Source organism: Chenopodium album, chromosome 21 (genome assembly GCF_948465745.1).
Source record: "Chenopodium album chromosome 21, dcCheAlbu1.1, whole genome shotgun sequence".
Lineage (NCBI taxonomy): Eukaryota > Viridiplantae > Streptophyta > Magnoliopsida > Caryophyllales > Amaranthaceae > Chenopodium > Chenopodium album.
In genome coordinates this window covers 21,867,718-21,888,751 of record NC_137854.1, presented here as the reverse complement: position 1 = coordinate 21,888,751, position 21,034 = coordinate 21,867,718, and the positions used below count along the sequence as shown (strand labels likewise).

Sequence of the window (21,034 nt, the reverse complement as noted above, 5' to 3'; positions counted from 1 at the left end):
TTAAACTAATAATTATCAACATGTGCCGGTCTTGGCAAGTTTTATTTAAGTATCCATAGTTAATTATAGTATAGTTTTAATTTATTAATATTCTAGTCATAAATAATTCAAGGAAATAGCAAAAGTTTCATTAGTTGATTTGATATGGGCATTTCATTATTGAAGCTTGTAGCTTAGCTTCTATTAAGAAAATATATAATCTTATTGTAATAAACGTAGTACGTATGACATATATAATACGTACATATATAATGTATGTCTTTCCTAAAACAAATACTCCATATATCACAAATATGGTAAGAATATTATTTTTTATTTTATTTTTTGCTTAATTTAAGTTCATAGTGCTCAATATTTTTTTTTGAAAGATGCATCAAATCTTCCATTATACTTTATATATGTAAAGGATTTTATTCTTAAATAATTTTTTTCAAAAAAAAAAAAAAAAAAAAAAAAACTAAGGACACACCAGAAGATGACACGTGTCATTGCTGGTGTGTCTTTTAGTATATAGTTATTGATTGATTGATTTTTTCCTTCCAAAATGGAATGATGATATCATATTTTTTTCCCCTTTTTAAGCTACCCTATTTAACATAGCTTTGAAAATATATTTTATTTGAATTTTTAAATTTTAAATTTTGGGTTTTCGACACACATTACACTATTTAATTATTTACGAGTTGTTAAGAATAGTTAATAATATAACTTAATTGAAATTCCCTAATTGAATATGAAATTTATGCAATTTTGGGAATTGTATATCTTATTTAATTAGAAATTAGTTAGGAAAACTGAGGAAGTAGATATTTCCTTTCGGTATGCGTTACAAGTCTATAATTTAATTCTTATTTTAAAACTGTGCATCGCATAGGGTTAATCTAGTTAACTAATAGGTTTTGGGTCGAGTTTAATGGGGTCGTGGGTAGTTTTAGATCGGGTTTAATAAGGGTCGGACAAAATGAGGTATTTTTCGGGTATAAATGATTTCGGGTAGATTTTGTTTCACGTTAAATTGAATTCAAGTCTTGAATCATCAGATTTTGTTGGTTTCGAATAAACAATTGGATCGTAAATTACGGGTTGATTCCACGTCGAATTTGGATGAAAAATATTCTGGTAAATTAGTTTGATTTCAGGTAAACCTTTTATGTCGGGTAAATTTTTAACACCCCTACATCCTTCAAAGTTGTAAAAGTTGAAAAATAAAATGCGAAAGTATGAAACAGTACAAGACTTTGCGTGAAAAAGAACGCGGACATCTGTGATCTGTCCTCAGTTTCCCGCTCTCTCTTGGTTTCCCAATGAAGCGCACTCCACACTCTCCAATTTCCATTGAGTCCACTTCTGACATCTCTATCGTCCATTGAACCAGCTTCTTCTGAGGTAAAATGTTATTTATTTTCGTATTCATTTTTAATTAATTTCACTATCTAGGGTTTATTGTTAATTTTATTGTCGAGTATTGTCAATTTTTAGGGTTATTCTAAAGTTTTTTTTTTTTTTTTTTTTTTTTTTTTTTTTTTTTTGACGGGGAGCAAAATCATTCATTCATAATAAGAGTATCCATGAGTACATAAGGAGAGACCTCATTCGGTACTCTATTTTCCCAAACTTGTTCAACATTAAAAGGAATAAAACGTGCAAGGTTGTGAGCTACTTCGTTCCCTTCGCGTCGTACATGAGACCAAACAACTTGCTCAAACTGAGTACCAAGTCTCATAGCATCACAAAGTACAGCATCAAGGTCAGTCAAATGCGCGGCCCCTTTGGACAACCTTTTTGTAACAATTTGGCAATCCGATTCAATTATCACCTTTGAACACCCAAAATTTTTCCCAAGCTTCAGAGCTAAAATAATGGCTTTTGCTTCCGCTATCTCTATTGGCCACCATGCTTTCCACCTCCTGCACGCAGAGAATATCACCTTGCCAAGACTGTCACGAGCCACCACACCAACACCCACCCACCCTTCGTCAGTCAGAGTTGCATCTGAATTGATTTTTACCCACCCAGGAGGAGGGGGCGCCCATACCTTCGAGCTACTGCAGGCAGCAGCAGCAGGGGCTATGTAGATTGCTTTGCTATATTTCTCATTCTCCTCCTTCCATCGTTGTACTCTAGCAGTTAACACTGAGTTTGGAGTGCTTTTCCCCTGAAAAACTTTCATATTTCGGTCCATCCAGATACCCCACAATAGGTAGATACCAAGCACTTTCTTCTCAGATTGAATATCCCTCCAGCTCTCGACCAAGTTACAAGCCGAGTCCATCTTATCAAAATTCAGCAACTCACTACACTCTAGCTCTGACCATAATTCCTTGACTCTGTCACAATAAAAAAAAAAAGCGTGTCTCTATGTCTCTTCCTCTTTCTCACACCACGGGCACAGGGCATCATCTGTCAAGTGACGAAATTTCAGAAGACTTCTAACAGGAAGTGTTTCGGTGCAGAACCTCCACAAGAAGTTTCGAGCTTTAAGACGGACATTAAATCTCCATATATCAACCCAGGCATTGTGGAAATTATCAAGATCACATCCCTTCCCAATCATGTAGGCAGATTTCACATCATATTCACCATTTTTCGAGAAAGCCCAAGTTAATTCATCCTTTAAATTGCTCTCTTTCAACGGAATTGACAATATGCAACGCAAGTCCCTGTCATTGAAATTTTCACGGATGATATCCAAGTCCCAATCCCCAGTCTCGGTAATAAGCTCACTGACCCTCACAATGCTGTCAGACTGGTCACTTGTAGCGAACCGACCCCCGTCATCAACTAACCATGGATCAGACCACACCTTTATATCATGGCCATTGCCTACCCTCCAAACCAATCCCTCCTTAACAAGAGCTTTCGAGCTCCAAATACTCCGCCAAGAGAAACTGCCCCCCTGACCAAGATATGAGTCAAGAAATTCACCATGGGGATGATACTTAGCCTTCATCACACGGCTAAGAAGAGAGGTGGGATTACGAATTAGCCTCCAAGCCTGCTTACCCAGTAGGGCATCATTGAAGACCGATAAGTCACGGAAACCCATGCCACCGAGGCACTTTAGAGTGCACAGACACTCCCAGCTCTTCCAGTGAATACGCCTTCTTGCTTCGCTTTGCCCCCACCAGAATTTGGCCATGGCCGAATGGATTTTGTGTATGACCTCACTCGGTAACTTGAACACTCCCATTAAATAAGTAGGGATGGCTTGAATGACCGCTTTCAAGAGAATTTCCTTCCCGGCTTGAGATAACAATTTTTCTTTCCAACCCTGCAGTTTTTTCCAAATTCTATCAAGAACGGCCTCGAAAATACCTTTTTTTGATCTTCCCAAAATGTTAGGAATCCCAAGGTATTTTTCATGTCTTTCAACATGTCTCATATTGAGAATACTCAAAATCTCCTCCTTTTGCTCTTCCCGTACTCCTCCACTAAATGACACTTCCGATTTTTCGTAATTTATTTTTTGCCCTGAAGCTGCTTCATACTGGTTGAGAATGTCAACAATGACTGAGCACTCCGTTCGGTTGGCCCTGGTAAAGAGAAGACTGTCATCTGCAAAAAGAAGGTGAGAGACACCCGGCCCATTCCTGCTAGCCTTAGCACCATGAATCTTACCTTCCGAGATTTTATTTTGGATCATATGGGAAAAAGCATCTGCCACAATAATAAAGAGGTAAGGAGATAACGGATCTCCTTGGCGTAAGCCCCTAGATGGAGCAACAGTACCACCAACTTCACCATTAATGATGAAAGAGTACCTCACCGAACACACCAAAGACATTACCATGTTAACCCATCTTCCGTCGAACCCCATTTTAAGCATTAGTTGTCTCAAGAAACCCCATTCGACCCTATCATAAGCCTTACTCATATCAAGCTTCATAGCCATAAAACCCTTCCGCCCCTTACTTCTATTTTTCATGGTATGAAAGAGTTCCATAGCAATCAACGCATTATCTGTGATTAGTCTTCCTGGGACGAAAGCACTTTGGTTTTCCGAAATAATATCCCCAAGAATATCTTTCAATCTCAACACTAAGCACTTAGAAATCAGTTTATAAATCACATTGCATAGACTTATCGGTCGAAAATCAGCAGGAATTTGGGGTTCTTTAACTTTTGGGATTAGAGCAATATTAGTTCGATTAATATGATCAGGAAGAGAGTTACCATTCAGGACTCCACACACGAAGCTAGCTACATCATCGCCCACAATATGCCAAAACCGTTGGTAGAAAACGGCATGCATTCCATCCGGTCCGGGAGCCTTACTTGGGTGCATGTGTTTTAGAGCTACGAGAACCTCATCCTTGGTATACGGTCGAAGCAAACTAGCATTCATGTCACTAGTCACAGTAGCATTAATACATTTGAGCACCGAGTCAAAGGCAAGAGAAGTGGGATTTGAGGATGTAAAAATATCCTTAAAATGCCCACTCATAATATCCAGGAAATCTTCCTCATTGTCATGCCAATTTCCAAGATTATCACGCAGGCCATTGATGGTATTTTTCCTCTGTCTTTGAGATGCCTTATGGTGGAAATAAGAGGTGTTCTTGTCTCCATCTTTGACTTCCGCGACTCTCGATCTCAAGTGCCAATAGGCCTCGTTTTTGTCATTCAATTCATCAAGAAGACTCTCTAGCTTAGCACTTTCCTCGCAATTTTCTAAAGTGCTTGGGCGCCCTTGAACTTCCTTGAGAGCTGCTTCTGTGCTCGCAATTTGCTTACCAAGATTATGACAAGTCTCGGCACCCCACTTGGCAAGGCTTCTGCTTACAGCAGCCACTTTTGTTAGGATATCACCCCTCGAACCTTCACCCCAGGCACCACGCACCACCTCCTCGCATCCCTCCTCGAGCAACCAACAAGTTTCAAACTTGTACTCCTTCTTTTTCTTTTTCTTTTTTGTTTTTTCGGGGGAACAAGACAGCAATAATGGGGTATGATCAGATTTATATCTCAAGAGGTGCTCCACCGTAGCATTGCGATGCATTAAACACCATGTCTCCGAGCCAAAAAATCGGTCGAGTCTTTCACGCACCCGGGTTGCAGGGGTTCTTCCTCTCTCCCAAGTATACCAATCCCCTTTGTATCCCAAATCCCGCAACTGACACTCATCAACCACCCCCCTAAAATTTTCAAGCTCCCTTCTTTCTCCCTCCGCCCCTCCCTCTCTCTCAGTGTAAGCAAGTATCTCATTGAAATCTCCCCCCAAAAGAATTGGCAGGTCAGTGTCACAAAGCTTCCTCATAAGCTCCCAAGTTTGGGCTTTCTCCTCAGTTTTTGGCCACCCATACACTCCTACAAAACACCAGCTCTCTTTTCCTCCAACCCAGATGTCACCACACACGTGATGGTGGGAAAAAGAGACAAGTCTGAAGTCAACACTCTCACTCCAAAACAAGCACAGACCTCCAGAATTCCCTCTGATTGACACCCCAAAGGCACTCTCAAAACCAAGAGTACCTTTCAAAACCTCCATCACCCTACCATTCATCATAGTCTCTGAAAGAAATAGTAACCCAGGCTTGTATTTACGACTCCATTTACGGAGTTCACGAACTGCATTGGGGTTTCCCATGCCCCTGCAGTTCCAGGCTAAAATATTCATTGGGTCCGGCGGGGTTGGTCATCTCTAACCTCCGCCAATGGTCCCACACCAATCAATGAAACAGGAACTATGAGTTTCTTTGTAGCTTGCACTTCACCCTCCTCCAGGCCAACAAACTCTCTGTCACGCTTCTTCACCTCTCCTCTCGTGTCATTAACTTGGTCAGAACCTACCCCTTTTCTTGCAATTCTCTTCCATGTGCGCCCCTTCGCTTGCTCTGACTTGTTCGACTCTTGCCCCACTTCATTCACAGGTAAGGGAGTTTGTGTTGCATTTATTGAGTCGTGAGCATTCCCAACACTCTTCTCAATTGTAGCACCTAACTCTGATAATTGTATAGAGGAGCTTTCTTTACCAGAAGTAAGGTCCCTTGTTGCAGTTTGATCCCTCCCAGTTGATTCAGTACCAATCGACACTTGTTTGAGCTTATCAGCAACCTCAGACAGAGAAGCCTCCCCTGCTTCCTTCCCCTTCTTCTTTGTAACAAATAAGCGTCTGGCAGCGGAACCACCATCCTCCGAGTCACTGTCCTCCTTTTTTACGGCTTTCCAAGGAGTCATAACTCTCAGTTTCTCACTAAATTTCCTCGCGCTATATTCATCATCACAGTCTTTTTCGCCATGGCCTAGCAAACCACACCTATAACAGAACACTGGAAGTTTCTCATATTTGACTGGGACTGCTATACTGCCAGTGCTTGTTCTCAACTCCATCGTGCCTTGCAAAGGTTTTGTAACATCTAGCAGCACTCGAATTCGCAGAGACTTGTTAATGCCAATAACATCAGATGAGTCCATAGCAATAAAAGTGCCAATTTTGTCACCAATTCTTCTAGCATTTGCTTCGTTGAGTCTGCCCTTGAAGGGAAGATCATAAATACGAACCCAGAAGGGAACCTTGTTCAAAGGGATTTCTGACGGTTTAACAGAACCTGATACATCCTCGAGGGCTAGCACATGGTGATCGAAGTGCCATGGTTGGGATTCCATGACAAATTGTTTGTCCCTCCAATGATGAAATTGAAAATAAAAGGTTTTATTGCCGATGTCATTCGCTTCACAACCATGCTTAGGGTTCCAAAGGTTTGTCATCGTATTAATTAAGGCTTTCGAATTAACATTGCGAGAAGTCCAAATCCTTCCAACAACTGCTAATTCAATCTGTTCATCTACTTTCTCTTCTACATCGTCAACCCAATCAAGATCGTTCTCAACATCCTGATGGACTTTCTCAGTACTTTCTTTTTCCAAAATAGCGATTTCATTGTTCTCAGATGCCATTGCACAAATCTCACTCAAAAGGACAAGCAAAAAACTTCGAAATTGAAGCAGGAACCTAGTAGAACACGCTAGAAAGAGACCCTCCCAAGTGCAAACCCTAAAGCTGCTCTAGAGGGAAAAATTGAGGTGCTATACTTGATTACTTAATTTAATAGGCCCTGGGTTATTCTAAAGTTGATTATTGAACTATTGGTTATAATATGAAAAATCTTAAAGAACAATTTTGTTGGTTGAGAAGAAAATTATGTGATTTTTCAGCATTATTTGATACTTGAATTGAATTATCCTTTAATGTTAGGATGGAACTATGAAATTGGACCTTTAATACCTAAAATCATGTGCTTTTTCAAGGCTAATTCGATAATTTAATTAAGTTTGGTTGCTATTGGGTTACAGAGCCCTTTAATACTAGAATGGAACTATGATATTGGACCTTTTGTTTCCCTGGGCATGGCTGCCGCCCCTCCTGACCTCGCTCAGGGACGGGCCTGGTTGTAGTTTACTTTCTTCTAAATTGCAATTGTTTCCATTTTCTTTGTTAAGTAATATTTTGATTGATTTCTAAACCCATCTGCTTTTAGGTGCAACACTTGAAATTTGCACTATTCACATTCTTGACCCCTTTGTTGATATATGTTGGGCACAAAATGCAATCATGTGAGATCTTGTTATATTCGTCTCAATTTAATTCTCATAGTTTAATATTTTAATGCATTTTTTACTTATCCAATTTGTGGTATGAAGAGTTCAAATTATGCATTGACGAACGTGAAAGTCAAAATATTATATTGAAATTGTAATATTAGTATATTGACATGTTTACTATTGTTTATCCAGTTGATAATTTATTTGTTGTTGCTATAAATGAAGCCTATATGATTGTATTTGAAATGTGAAAAAATAAAGGGCAAAAAGAAATTTTTAAAATCCATTAGTTAACTGTTAACATATAAGCTTGCAGCTTGCTTCTTATGATTAGAGAAAAAACACCCAAGTATTAGATAGTAGTAATAATTAGATGCAAAAAGCTCAAGAGTAAATATAGTTTATCATTTTCATCAAGTTGAGTAATGAAGCAAGAAATATGGAATCAAAAAATAAATAAATTATGAATATTGGGGGTTACACTTACACTTGTATATCTATTGAATCTTCTCTCTATTGGTTAGGGTTAAGTATGTGTTTGTGATACCTGGTCTTATTGACTTATACCGTGCTACATTTCTACAATTTGGTAGTAGCTAGGTGATTGGGTCTTTGTGACTTGTCAGTTTTGAAACCCTAGGAGTTATCCTTATTATATTGCGAGTCATGGCTTGGAGAGCAATATAATTATACTCCTTAAATCTTTGAAATATCATCAACTCAATTTGTGATATTTTTACTGTTTATAGATAATTATGACACTAGTAATTTACAAATTTAATGTCTACACTGGTTTTTTTGGATCATACACTGTTTATAACTTTGCTGCTACCATTACCTTGAATGTAGGATTCTTATATTCATTATGCTGGAAGGTTCAGTAGATTTGGAAGATCAGAGCCAGCAGAATAGGATAGGACCAGATTTATTTGGTTTCTACATGTGTGAGATAGCAGATTTGTTAACTCAGGTTGACAATTTTTTGCCTTATTCTCCCAGAACTAAAGAAGCTGCTAAAGTATCATCGGATGTACTGGAGAGTAGCAAAGGAACATATACTTTTTCTCATGCTTCTTCCTTATTCAGCAACAGCTTAGAAAATGTTATTCCTGATGTCAAAAGAGAATTGTTGAAGTCTTCATTGAGGCAGAGCATTAGCACTTTAACACAGGAAGTTGATGAGGTACCTCTTGATATCTTCCTTGTTTGTATGTGGGTGTTTTATTGTTGAATTACTGTTTTCCGGGTATGAATGAAACTCAAGTTTATGGGAACCACTCCAGCGGGAGGCTTTTTTTGACGTAAGATAGATTCAAATCAGAAACAATACTAAGAATAGATAGTGAACACGAATTAATATAAAATGATTAATGATGGTTGGAATAATTAAGTATACGACTCCATGGGTACCATCTGTTTGATTAAATTGATATAAACCTTGAATTTCAGAATTCAGCACAATTTTTTTTTTTATTTTTTATTTTTCAATTTTAAACTAGGGTTCACACACTTTTGTGTGAAAGCACACATGCACCTATACACACATATTTTGAACAGTAGGATCATAGAATGATGAGGATGTGGGGTGCTCTGTCTAAGAAAGCAATCAGTGCAGCTACTGATACAAAGCTTTAAAGAAAAAAATTACAAATAAACCAATTTCCAAGACAACTTTAAAAATGAAATATATCATGGGAAAACTTGATGCTGAGAATAAGATCCATCAATGACCCAAATTGCATTGACCAAAACCACAGCTACATAAGTCTTGTTTGTTATTGTGGTTTACTGATGAGGGCACATAAAAGAAGCTCAAGGCTAACCCTGTCAACCTTGATACGAACCACTGTCCCAATCTATGAAAATATAATATGCTGGTCATAGTTGATAATCTCTTATAATATTCCTTCAAAACGAATTGAAGACTCTCAGATTCTAGAACATTCCACAAAGCTAATAGAAATGGCAGAAGTATACACAATTATGTGGGGAAATTTGTCAGTATAAAGATTACATTTATGTTGACTCTAAAGCTGTCAAGATCAGGATAACACATGATGTGGAGTAGATTTGCAATTATTTTGCATTAGTATAAGCACATCTTGAGTACTTACATATATCTAAGCAAACCTTTATATTTGAGCCATATTAAGTCTAAACTCTGATCTTACTCCTGAAATATAAAGTGAGTAGGCTTAAATGTCCTCAAATGCTACATCACCAAAACCATAATTTAACTGGACAAAAAAGCAGAAAATGTACTATTTGTCTTATTATTAGCAAGGCATAGTGGAAGTGTGTGGATCTATGGGGCTTCGATTTGTAAATTATCAAGGACACCTAAAGCAAATTTAAGACCTCACTCACCACTTAATGAAAGGTTTAGTATAAAGATTTGAAAGTTAGAACCCTTTGACCTAAGATGGATGAATCGAAGTGGTATATTTATGGTTAGGATTAATATATTGAAGTATACATTTTGAAACCCAAGGTAAAAGGGTCTCTTATTGATCGCAGTCAATCAATTTAACAGCACTTACTATTAATGTTATTTGGCCTAATAAAACTGAATTTAGGAAAAAAGCTCAATTTTCATATATTCATTCATCTAACTAAAACATTGTAAGTTCGTGGCCTTTTAGAGGCTACAAAACTGGACTCCTAAATGAGCTAGGAAGATAATCACTTCGTATATAAGTGACCTAATGTGAATAAAAAAGGGAAATTTGATCTAAAAATCCAACCTTTAAGCCATTCTCCAATAATAATCCAACCTTTTATAGTTTTTTACCTATTAACTTTTAATAGTCCAAAGTAAACGGTGACTTGAACAATGGTTTTTTTTTTTTTTTTTTTTTTTTTTTTTTTTTTGATTACCACCAGCCCCTTTCGACCATTTCCAATCCCTTTCAAACCACCATTATATTCAGCCCACCACCCAAATCGACCATATATCCTTTCCTTCCCCACATAGTCCACAACCCCCCTCACCTGCAGCTTCATCCACTACACCAAATCACCCCTCCTCTTACCAAATCATCTTCCTTTATAACCACCACTTTACCATGCTTAATAATGAATACAAAATTCAAAAACCACCACCACCACCTTACCATCAACACCACCATTTTTATGTACTGAATGAATCAAAAACCCAAGAATTTATGTCTCAAAATAGATCAATTGCTGAAATTGTGACATAAATTAGAGTAATTGATGCTCTCTTTCCAAAAAAAAAAAAAAAGAAAGTACTTGTTGCTCGAAGTTGACTTATCATGCTCAAGTGTTATGGAATTTGGGTAGGAGAGGTGGTGGGGGTCGTTGTTGCTCTTATTTAGTGTGGCCGTGTCGGTTCAGGAAGGAGGAAAGAGAAGGTGAGACAAGAGGAAGATGCCAAGATGGTAGTCTGGTTGAGAAGAAGTTCAGGGAAGAGGTAAAGTAATTAGAGAAATAAGAGAAGGGGAGTTGGCGTGGTGGTTTTAGGGAGGAGGAGGAGAGAGAAGGTGGCTGTGGGGTGCAGGTGGGGCTGTTTTAAGAGTGGAGAAAGAATGGTGAGGGTGGAGCTTTGGGTGGTTATGGAAGAAGAGGATGGCACACGGTGGATGGGAAGAGAGAGAAATAGCTAATGTTTTTTTTTTTTTTTTTTTTATTCTTTATTTTTAAATTGATAAGAAATTAAAAATGAATCTATTATACAAAGGCACGTGGACAAGTGACTGGATATAGTAGGTGATTTCCCTATTGGGATCATTAAAAACGAATGAGTGCAAAAGGTGGGATTGTTAAGAGCGAACCAATTAAGGGTTGGATTATTATAATCAATGTTCCTAATAGAAAGCTATAAATAAACTTCCTTAACTCTCCTAATGAGAATAGGAAGCTAATTTTAATAGCTTTCCAAAAAGTTAATTCTACCATATTAAGAATTTTTTTTATAGGTTACATGTAATTATTCCTACCCTAAAGGAGTATGTAAAACCATGTAACTGGCAAACAACAAAAGGAACTGTCATATTGCTTGGGGTGGGGGCAGAAGATTGATGAAGGAGTAAATAGGCCACCTGACCTGATTTGTCACCTAATTATCCTCTAATAACCTCCGTGTTTTGCGTTTGTTTTTTAATTCCTAGTGAGTCGGTCAGGTAGGTTTGACATGAATATTTTTGGGTTGGTGGGTTGGGTCATTCAAATGTTGGGTCCTTCAAAGGCACAAATGGTGTACGCTTGGCTGGAAGAAACTGAGAGTAGAGTGAAGGTTAGTTGTTTGACTGGGTAACATGTTGAAAGAGAGGTTACCCAGGTTACGGTTAGAGCACAATACACTGGGCTGTAGTAGTGCATATGTTGATCTATTTTCCTGTAGTTTCTCTCAATATGACTCTTTCCATTTGTTATTTCCTCAAAATTATATTTTGGTTATCTTAAAAAATCCAGGTGAATTAATATTTTTCTCCTTTTAGGATAATACTAGATATTTATAAAAAAAAAATGTTGCTTTAAGTTATTAATAATACATAAAACAAGTTCATCAACGAATATTTAGCTCACCATATAGTGAATGCATGATGCTTCTTCAGATTGCATCACATAGTTATTTTCAGAGGAATAAGAACCTATTATGCATTTTAGCTAGCACATGATTATCTGACCCATACTTGGAACTAGATCATCCAATTTTGAGCTGAATATTAATTTAATTAACTGTTGTTTTATTTTTTTAATGAAAGTTAATTTGCCAATAGACCACTTACATACTTTTAATGTTAAAAGTGAGCTTTATTTTGAGTTAAAAAATGAATGCAATATCATTAATAGGATTTAAAACTCGTATGACCAATTAGTTTACATTTATCACTCTACTGCAAATTATGAGAGATTTGAAGTTAACTGAATTACTATTCGAATATGGCTTAACCCCAACCAGATCTGAATTGTTTGCCACCCTCTATGTGCCTTCGTTATCTTTTTCCTATATTTGTAATTGGGGAATCATTTTTTTTCCCTCTAATTATATCGGAAAAATCACACACCAATCCCTGCCAAATTCCCATCACATCGAAGAAGGATTTTATATCAAATTTCAAGAACTCCTTTATCAAACAATATCTTATCAGTTTTTGATAATCTTATAAGTGATTATTTTTATAAATGATTTTTGAAATGCAGTTGTTTGATCCTGTAATGCGCATTCGCCATGTTATTTCCTGCCTGAATTACAAAAGAAGGGAGATTTCAAGTGGGAAAGCTCCCATTGTTGGGAATTCAACTACTTTGCATTGCAAGAAGCTCAAGACATCATCTTCAAATGCTAAAGAAAGACTTTTAATTGATGAAAGTAGAGATTCTGAGAAAGAAACGGATGTAAGAAGCTCTAGTTTCTGATTCTGTTGAATTATTCTGGGAATTGGTAATATGTTGATTATTTAATACTCCCTCTGTTTTTTGTAAGTGTATTGGTTGGATTGGCACGTAGTTTTAGGAGGGTGAGTTGCATAGAGTAATATATTTTGTAAGTGGGGTTTCTTGGGGAATTAAAAATTATAGAAAAACGTGGGGTACTTATTTTTATGAATACGTAAGGCATGTGAGAAGACAGAAATAATAATAATAATAATAATAATAAGAGGAGAAAGGTGTAACAAAAAATATAGGAAGGTGTCCAAAAAGGGAAGTGATGCACTTATTAAAAGATGGCCGATCTAGGAAAGTGATGCACTTAATAAAAAATGGAGTAGTTCATAAACTAAACTATGTAATGCAAGGGATAAACTCGGCTTGCATACTATTTTGTCTTCTATTAATACCTATTCATGCTATCTGAACAATTTGTTTTGACTTTGTGTTCTTTATTCTTTAATCTGTGGAATTGAGCAGTTGTTTATGTCAGTGCTCTTTGTGCTTTATTCCAGGCCAGTGTAGATTTAAAAGTACTCTTAGATAGTGACCCTATCCTGGTTGAAGAGACAATGATCAAACAATCCGATGAACTACTTGTAATGGTTAGTTTTTGAAAAACTTGAGTTTTGGTCCTCTTTGCATGAGAATTGGCTAATGTACTTTACTTCCTAGAGTTATATCTTATATAACCATTTAAAGCTGGCTTTATATGAGTGACTCGGCTGTAATATGACAGTGTATAAGTGTCATGGAAAATTTAGATATTCTTTGTTGCCTGGTGCAGCTAGATCACATGGAAAAGCAGCTTGAAGGTTTGCTGTACACGATAGTTTCAAAGTGTAGGTATGTAATTTTACATTGGAGTGCAAATATGAATAACGTTTGATTACACTTGCTCCATCCCTTTACTATTGTGTATTTGTGCAGTTAATCATGTAATTATACTTAATAATCTATGTGTGATTTGATTTCAAATTACATAATATGGGGTTTGAACTTTGAAGAATCCTATATTTGTAGCATAAATTAATTAAGTACAACTTTTGAAGTATATACAGGACACAATGTTTGAAATTATTGTAGATAAAATTCGACAGTGATGCATATTTAATTCTCTACTGATACCATCTTACTAGAACAAATTTTATTATTTTTCTATTTTTTAATAAATATTTGGTTGGAGCTTCCATACCATTTTGTTGAGGCTTCCATACCAATGATCCTTCCTTGGATGGTTTGATATGATTTAATGCATAACACTCTTAGATGTAACTCATGTAAGTGTTTGATGGTGAGATTGCTGCCAGAGGCTCCTGAATTCTGTCGTTGATCGGATGCTCAGTTTTTAAATAATCTTTTCCCTGCACTTTTGGGGATGAAACACTTGTGTAAATACAAGCATTTTGGAGAATTATGCAAACGGCTGATTTGGACGCTTTGATTGGGTAAAATTCTTTGACAACCACCTGGATGCATGGATAAGGTTATGTCTGGAATTTATAGCAAATTTTAATGCAAAACATTACGACACCTGTATACATAATCCTAGGAATGTGTGTGTGATTTGTAGTAAATTAACCTTTACATTGTGCATCTCCATTTTTAGATGGTCATGTATGAGATTGACTCTTTTCTTATAGACTCATTTTGTTGGTTTGTACATGCTTTATAAGTATAGTAAGCCATATGAATCAGTGTATAATTCTTTTGATCACGGAGCTGTTCATATTAACAGATTAATATTGCAGTGAAAAATCTTTTGAAAAAAGGGAAAAAAAAAAAATTAAAAAACTGGGGAAAACAGGGATTTATAATATACAGGAAACTGAGTGATGATGCTTCTCAATGTCAAAATCATTAGTTCTTATGGTGGCATAGTCCTCTGACGGCTGTGTGCTCGATTTTCAAGATTCAGCATTTTATATTTGTTTTGTCCTTGTGTTGGATTGGGAAGGATGCATATCTCATAAGATTAACACTAGGGAGGATGATGCTGATCAAAATTACAGCTGGTAGAACTGATAGAGAAGTGTCTTTGGAAGGTTGACTGAATGATTCCTAGTGAACGTATCAAAAAATTGTTTTAGACAGTGAATAAAAACCTAGGTGTTTCCAGGCGTTTGTGAGACAGAAATTTTTGTATAGCAGACTTCTTGGTTGTGAAATCAAACACATCTATTATGCAGAGGTGTCCACAGAGTGGAAGGATTTTTGTGTATATGTGATTGGAGGATTAAAGATTGAATAACTTTAGGAAGTGCAGGACAATGCCATTTTCATAGATTGCATACGTTAAAGCTGGATGGTAATGGAATATGTAGTAGTATGCTACAGGATAATATATGTTGATTATTTGGACCATAATAAGTAAGATAAAGGCTGCTATATTATGAGTTAAGAGTTCTGCAAATCCTTATTGGAGGTACATGGCCTTTTAAAATCCAGAAAGGCAATGAATTCAGTAAAACCTAGTTGAATAACATATAGTAATGTACATGTAGCTTACTCTGTTTAGTTACATGTACTAGGCCATAGAGAACCAGGCATGGTCGATTAGTCACCTTGTGACTTTGAATTCATAAGTTCGAGCCTTACCATCACTCTAACTTTGTACATTATTCACAAACTAGCTTTGATCACATTTATTTACTAATATTTAAATATGAATGTCATTATGTTAATTTTTGTTGGGTTACTTATCTCAATGTATTTTTTCAAAATACTCAGCATCATTTTGTATAAATTTTATTAATATATAATTAATGATATTGATGGTTGAATTCAGTATATAATGAGTGTAAAATGTCAAAGTAATTCATCTATTGAGAATAGAGTATATTCTAAGTGTAAAAATTTTTAGTTGATTTTAGGGGTTAGTGTACTTGGTGAGATTCATTTTTGTAATTGTGTCCAAGATTTTATCAGTTAGCTTATTTTGGGTAATAAATTGAGCAGGATGGTGTTCTTAGTTACTGCAAACAATTTCAACAATATTACTAACTTGTCTAGGGGATAGAGTGATTAGATATGCAGAATGGTTGATTTTACATGTCTTTCCATGTAGCAGAAAACTGCAGATAATGCTTACTTTGTGATTTTGTGTCTTGAAGGCCTATGACTCAACAAGAGAAGCGGCATCTTCAAAAGCTGATCGAGAAACTTCCAGCAAAAAATCTAGATCGAATTTTGGAAATCATCAACCACAAGAAGTCATCAGATACTGTTTCTCTTGATAAGATTTTTATTGATCTTGAAGAACAGGTAGTCTCAGTGCTTTGTGTTGTAAATGCATGCCTTATATTGCACTTCTATGAAATTGTAATTTGTTGCTGTAATGCAGGAAAACGTAACTCTTTGGAGACTCTATTTCTATGTAAAAGCTGCTGAAAATGCAAGAAAGTTGTCGGCATAGCTCCCCTTCATCAAGTTGGAGAATATTTGAGACTTGAGAGGTATCTTGTAAGAACCTATTGTACTGTTACTTAATTCCAGCAGCATATGACATGTGCAACATCCGAGTGCACAGAAATGGAACCATTGTAGTTGCTGGAGTACTTCAAGGGTCCTTCCTTCACTACCAAAGAGTTTCCCGTAGTGGCTTCAGAAACTTTTTTGACGGAGGAATAGAAGAAAAACCTTGAACCTTGGGGTTTTTGTACAGGTGTTTCAGTGTTTGTAGATTAACTTGTCTACATATTCAGAAAATCATGCTCAGAAATGCAGCTTCATGGAGTTCATGTCAAGTACATATCTAGACTAGTTTTGTATAGCTGGATGCTCTAAATAATTTACTCCCTACGTTCTTCAACAATTGACACGTTTGACTTCCCCCCCCCCCCCCCCCCCCATTTATATACTCCCTCCGTTTTTAAATACTTATTTCATTTCTTCATGTGCGGAGTTTTAGGAGAGATTATTAAAATGTGGAACTAGTGGGGTTAGTGAAAGGTAAATTAGAGGAGAGAGAATCTAAAAGTAATTAAATTGGGTCATACTATTTAAGAGAAATAATTAAATATTATAAAAGCTTTCCAAATAAGGAAATGAAACAAGTGTTTAAAAACGGCCGCAAAAGGAAAGTGGAGCTAGTATTTAAAAACGGAGGGAGTACTAAGGGTCTGTTCTCATTAATTGAAATGAGCTGAACTGAAATGAAATGAATATTTTATAAGAGAAAGATATCAGAAGTTGAACTGAACTGAACTTATTAGAGTTAAACTGAACTGAACTGAAAATATTTGTATGAGAACGGACCCTAACTTTGACCATTGTTTTTTAAGTAACTAGTCGTAAAGCGCACCCAACGCTACGATATGTAATTTAGTTAAGTTAATTGTATGTTATTATTTTGAAGATAATAATGGATGTAAATTTGGCTTATGTTAATTGGATGCTTTTGAACAGGTATATTGCTTAGGTTGTACGTAAACGGTAATAACAGCCTATTGTTTGATGTTATATTTATTGTCTCATTTTTTTTGAAAAAATATTTATTGTCTCTTAGTACTGTGCATTTCCTTAAAAACTGTACATTGCACATGTTACTTTATACGGTGATAATTTTATTAATTATATATTAAGAGGGTGTGCACCATCTCTTTTGCTTCCAAATCTTTCTTTTGAATTCAACCTTTTTGAAAACAAATTAAATGTGATAGATAAAGTGTTTACTTACTTAACCCCTTCATTCTTTGGTTCATCTCTCTCTCTCTCTCTCTCTCTCTCTCTCTCACAAATATATTTTGGTGCAAGTTATTCACCCAATGATAAGCCTTTAATACATTCATCTCATTATATTTCCTAGACTTAAATAAGATTTTTACTCTATTGAATAGGCCAACCTTTATAAATATACGGAAAGCCCTCAAAGTTGTGCTCAAAAACCTCGTCTGATGACTTGCTTGAACACATTACCTTGAGCATCTTCAATCCAAACAGCCTAATGAATTTGAAAGATTAAAGGATTTTCCTCTTTTTTCACCTAACACTTGTTTGTCTTGGTTTTGTTGGAATTGCGCTCATTTAGTAAGAAATTCGGCGCGCATGAAAGCAAGCGTAAGTTTAGCTTACGTATGAAAGGGTTTGATGACCCGTAATTTATAAATAGAGATAGCTTAACCAAAATAGGAATACTATTAACAATTAATAAACGAATTGAGTCAAAAATTTGAGAAATCTAGGTGAATAAACGAACAAAAGTTTAAAGACAATGAATCATTTCTCTAACATAAGCAACGGGAAACACCCTACCCTTTCCCGGAAAACACCACACCCCCACTCCGCTGGAAAATCGGCCCCCTCCCCGAAAACCCCTCCCCCGCCATCGAAAACCGCAGCCCAGCCACCCCTTTCCTTCCCCAAATCCCGCCCAACCACAAACGAAATTAGCCACCGCCCAGCCACCGCTGACGAAATTAGCCACAAACGACCGAAATCGGCCGATTTTCGGCTAGAACCAACCATTCAACCTGAAATTTGGCCGTTTTCGGCCATTTCGATGGTCGTTTTGTAGGAGAAGTGCGGCGTTTTCTAGTGGTCGTTTTCAGCGGCCATTTTTAACGGGAAAGGGGAGGGTGGTCGGGCGTCGCCGACACTAGGAGAGGGGAAGCATGACTGGGCGGCGACCGGCGCTTTAGGGGAAGGGGGTCTGGGCGGTGGTCGGTGCTCCGGGGGAGGTGTTGGCTGGCTGGCTATGGGTGGGTGGGTGGGTACGGATGTGTTGGTTGGTATTTTTTTTTTATTTATCTTTTAAATCTATAAATTTATTTATTTATTTTTAATCTTTAAATTTTTTATTATTTTTTTGAACCGATCAGGTTGCGACACGTGTGCAGCTAATCACAAGTCAGCAAAATTGACCTCTTCAACCGGTTGCAAGTCATTTGGGTGCAACAAAAATTAATACCCCTTAAAGTTGGGAGTGATAGATAATAAACGAAAGTTGGGATTAATTTCGGCGGACGAGGCAAAGTTCAGATTAATGGGAGAAATTTTTCCCAATAATAAAGTCAATATTACAATTAAAGTTTGAAAAATTTGGTAAATAAATTGACGCAATCAAGTACTTATGTCGAACCACCTATATTGCATTGTGCCATTGACTCTTGCACTTTTCTTCGCCTAATGGCTCCCAACAATATGCTAACAAACGCAAAGAAATAAAAAAATTGCACCATGATACGAAGAAATTACAATAGCAATATGATACTAGCAACACGATACAAGCGAAGAATTCAAAATCAAAAACTTTTTATTTGGAATTTCAAGCCTTTCACATCTCATCTATGAGATTATATAGTTGTAGAAGACTACAACTTAAGTATTGTAATATTAGTTTGGGATACAAGGGCCTGTTTCACCCTATCAACATGATGACTTGGGTGCTTCAACACTATTGTCGACCTTTCATAGGTCCCAGCCAAATTAACAAATAGCAAGCTAAGACCGGGGTTGACACTTTTTTTTTTTTTTTTTTTGACAAGTGCAAAGGAGAAACAATAACTAAGTACAAATAAAATCCGACCCCGATAGCCGACATTGTTTTGCAATGTCATGGGCTCTCTGGACTTGGCCTCTCTGGACCTTGATAATTCACACCTATGAAAGCCTCGACCCTCATCTTTAATAGCTTTGATCGTCCATGCAATTTTGCAACAATATAACTTGCCTCGATGAGAATTTTGCCATAGAAAGAATATGATACGACCTACCACTTTTGCACGAATTGCAACATTACTTGTTGGCATTAATCTAGATGATGGTATACAAAGTTCTTGAATCACAGTTGAGAATCGTTACTAGTTATTAATCAACAAAATTATGACTACAAATAGGAAAATTGAAGTGATTTACATAAAAAAAATCTAATTATCCAATTGCAATAAACATTCCTTGCTTATCCAACAAGAATAACCCCACTTAATTTAAAACCACCATAATTATCATCTAATTATTACATCAGTTATCCAATTGTAGATTATTCCTTTCCCTACTTACTTAACAAGAACAACCTATTAAAGAAAAAAAAAAAAAACCACAAAACGTAATCATCCAATTCACAATGCATCTTTAAAACATCTAAAAAAAATTATTTTTTATACTTGCTGAGAGTTGGACTCATAAATACCAAAAGGGAGGTCCCTAGAAAGAAGGGGTCAATTACCTGCTGCTACTACATCAGCTGTAGCATACTCCGCTTCCTCAATTGGCTGCTTCTACATAGATATGTCGTATAATCTTTGATAACATCACTAATTACAGGCATCATTTGAATATATAACAATAGAAGAATTTTAAATGAATTGTATTGATATTAAACTGACAACTTGAGATAAGAAGGAGGCCGAGGGAGTTCGTGTAGAAAATCAGGGACGTAATTACCTAGCTAGCCAGTGGTGCTGGGTGGTGCCGACCCAAAAGCCATCGAATATATTCATGAGGAATTTTAGTTACCATAGTCATGAATTCTCGCAACATTATATTATTAGGGAGCTCATCATAAACTAACAATTAATTAAGGAAAATTTTCAACTCAAAAGGTTTCAAATTGAGCAGTATTCTAGGTCTCTGTAAATGTCAATTATAGCAAGCATTACCTACTATAAATCAAATTACACATCTTATTTAAGAAATCTAACATTGATTTTCAGAGGAATTCATATTTTTCTTCTATGTGCATTGAATTTCTACCACAAAATGAACCTTAAATTTGAGAAAACTCTAGAAAACAAAAAAAGTCATCCAAATTGATCGTAAAAACTAAAATCTCTACGTAGAGGAAGGAGATTGAGAAAGTAATTAACAAAATTGTTGAATTCTAGCAACAAAAATGCTTATCATAGTACTTTATAACTTAGGCATTTATACCATTAGGCACCAAAATAAAATTAGTGAGTTATCTTATATATCATTCAACAACTCCACAACTTTCTCCGTTTCTCGTCTTCTTCAATTGTACTCATGGTCACAAATCCAAACCCTCTATCTTAGCAATCTCCATGTTGTAAATCATTTACAAAATATAACATGAAAGAGCAAAATCTTTGAAATTATTCCAAGTTATCAATAAAATCCATCAATACATAATTCAAACCAA

The 21,034-nt window shown here is 36.2% G+C and overlaps 2 protein-coding genes across 2 annotated transcripts; one reads left to right on the top strand and one right to left on the bottom strand.

The window, feature by feature from the left end:
- Positions 1-1,241: 1,241 nt before the first annotated feature.
- On the top strand, positions 1,242-16,764 carry LOC145602810 (uncharacterized). The gene is made up of 7 exons (XM_081658963.1): positions 1,242-1,386; positions 8,392-8,725; positions 12,709-12,903; positions 13,452-13,541; positions 13,724-13,782; positions 16,050-16,200; positions 16,280-16,764. Exons 2-7 carry the CDS (start codon positions 8,408-8,410, stop codon positions 16,349-16,351), a joined length of 885 nt encoding a protein of 294 aa, XP_081515089.1. The 5' UTR covers positions 1,242-1,386; positions 8,392-8,407; the 3' UTR covers positions 16,352-16,764.
- LOC145600557 (uncharacterized) lies at positions 1,544-2,272 on the bottom strand. Its single transcript, XM_081656441.1, has one exon. It carries the CDS (start codon positions 2,270-2,272, stop codon positions 1,544-1,546), a length of 729 nt encoding a protein of 242 aa, XP_081512567.1.
- Positions 16,765-21,034: the final 4,270 nt, after the last annotated feature.

Excerpts from the sequence above, each read along its gene's own strand:
- LOC145602810 (XM_081658963.1), top strand. The coding sequence starts at position 8,408 with ATGCTGGAAGGTTCAGTAGATTTGGAAGATCAGAGCCAGCAGAATAGG. Across the intron at positions 13,542-13,723 it reads CCGATGAACTACTTGTAATG|CTAGATCACATGGAAAAGCA; the intron begins GTTAGTTTTTGA and ends TGCCTGGTGCAG. Across the intron at positions 13,783-16,049 it reads ACGATAGTTTCAAAGTGTAG|GCCTATGACTCAACAAGAGA; the intron begins GTATGTAATTTT and ends TGTGTCTTGAAG.
- LOC145600557 (XM_081656441.1), bottom strand. The coding sequence starts at position 2,272 with ATGGACTCGGCTTGTAACTTGGTCGAGAGCTGGAGGGATATTCAATCT.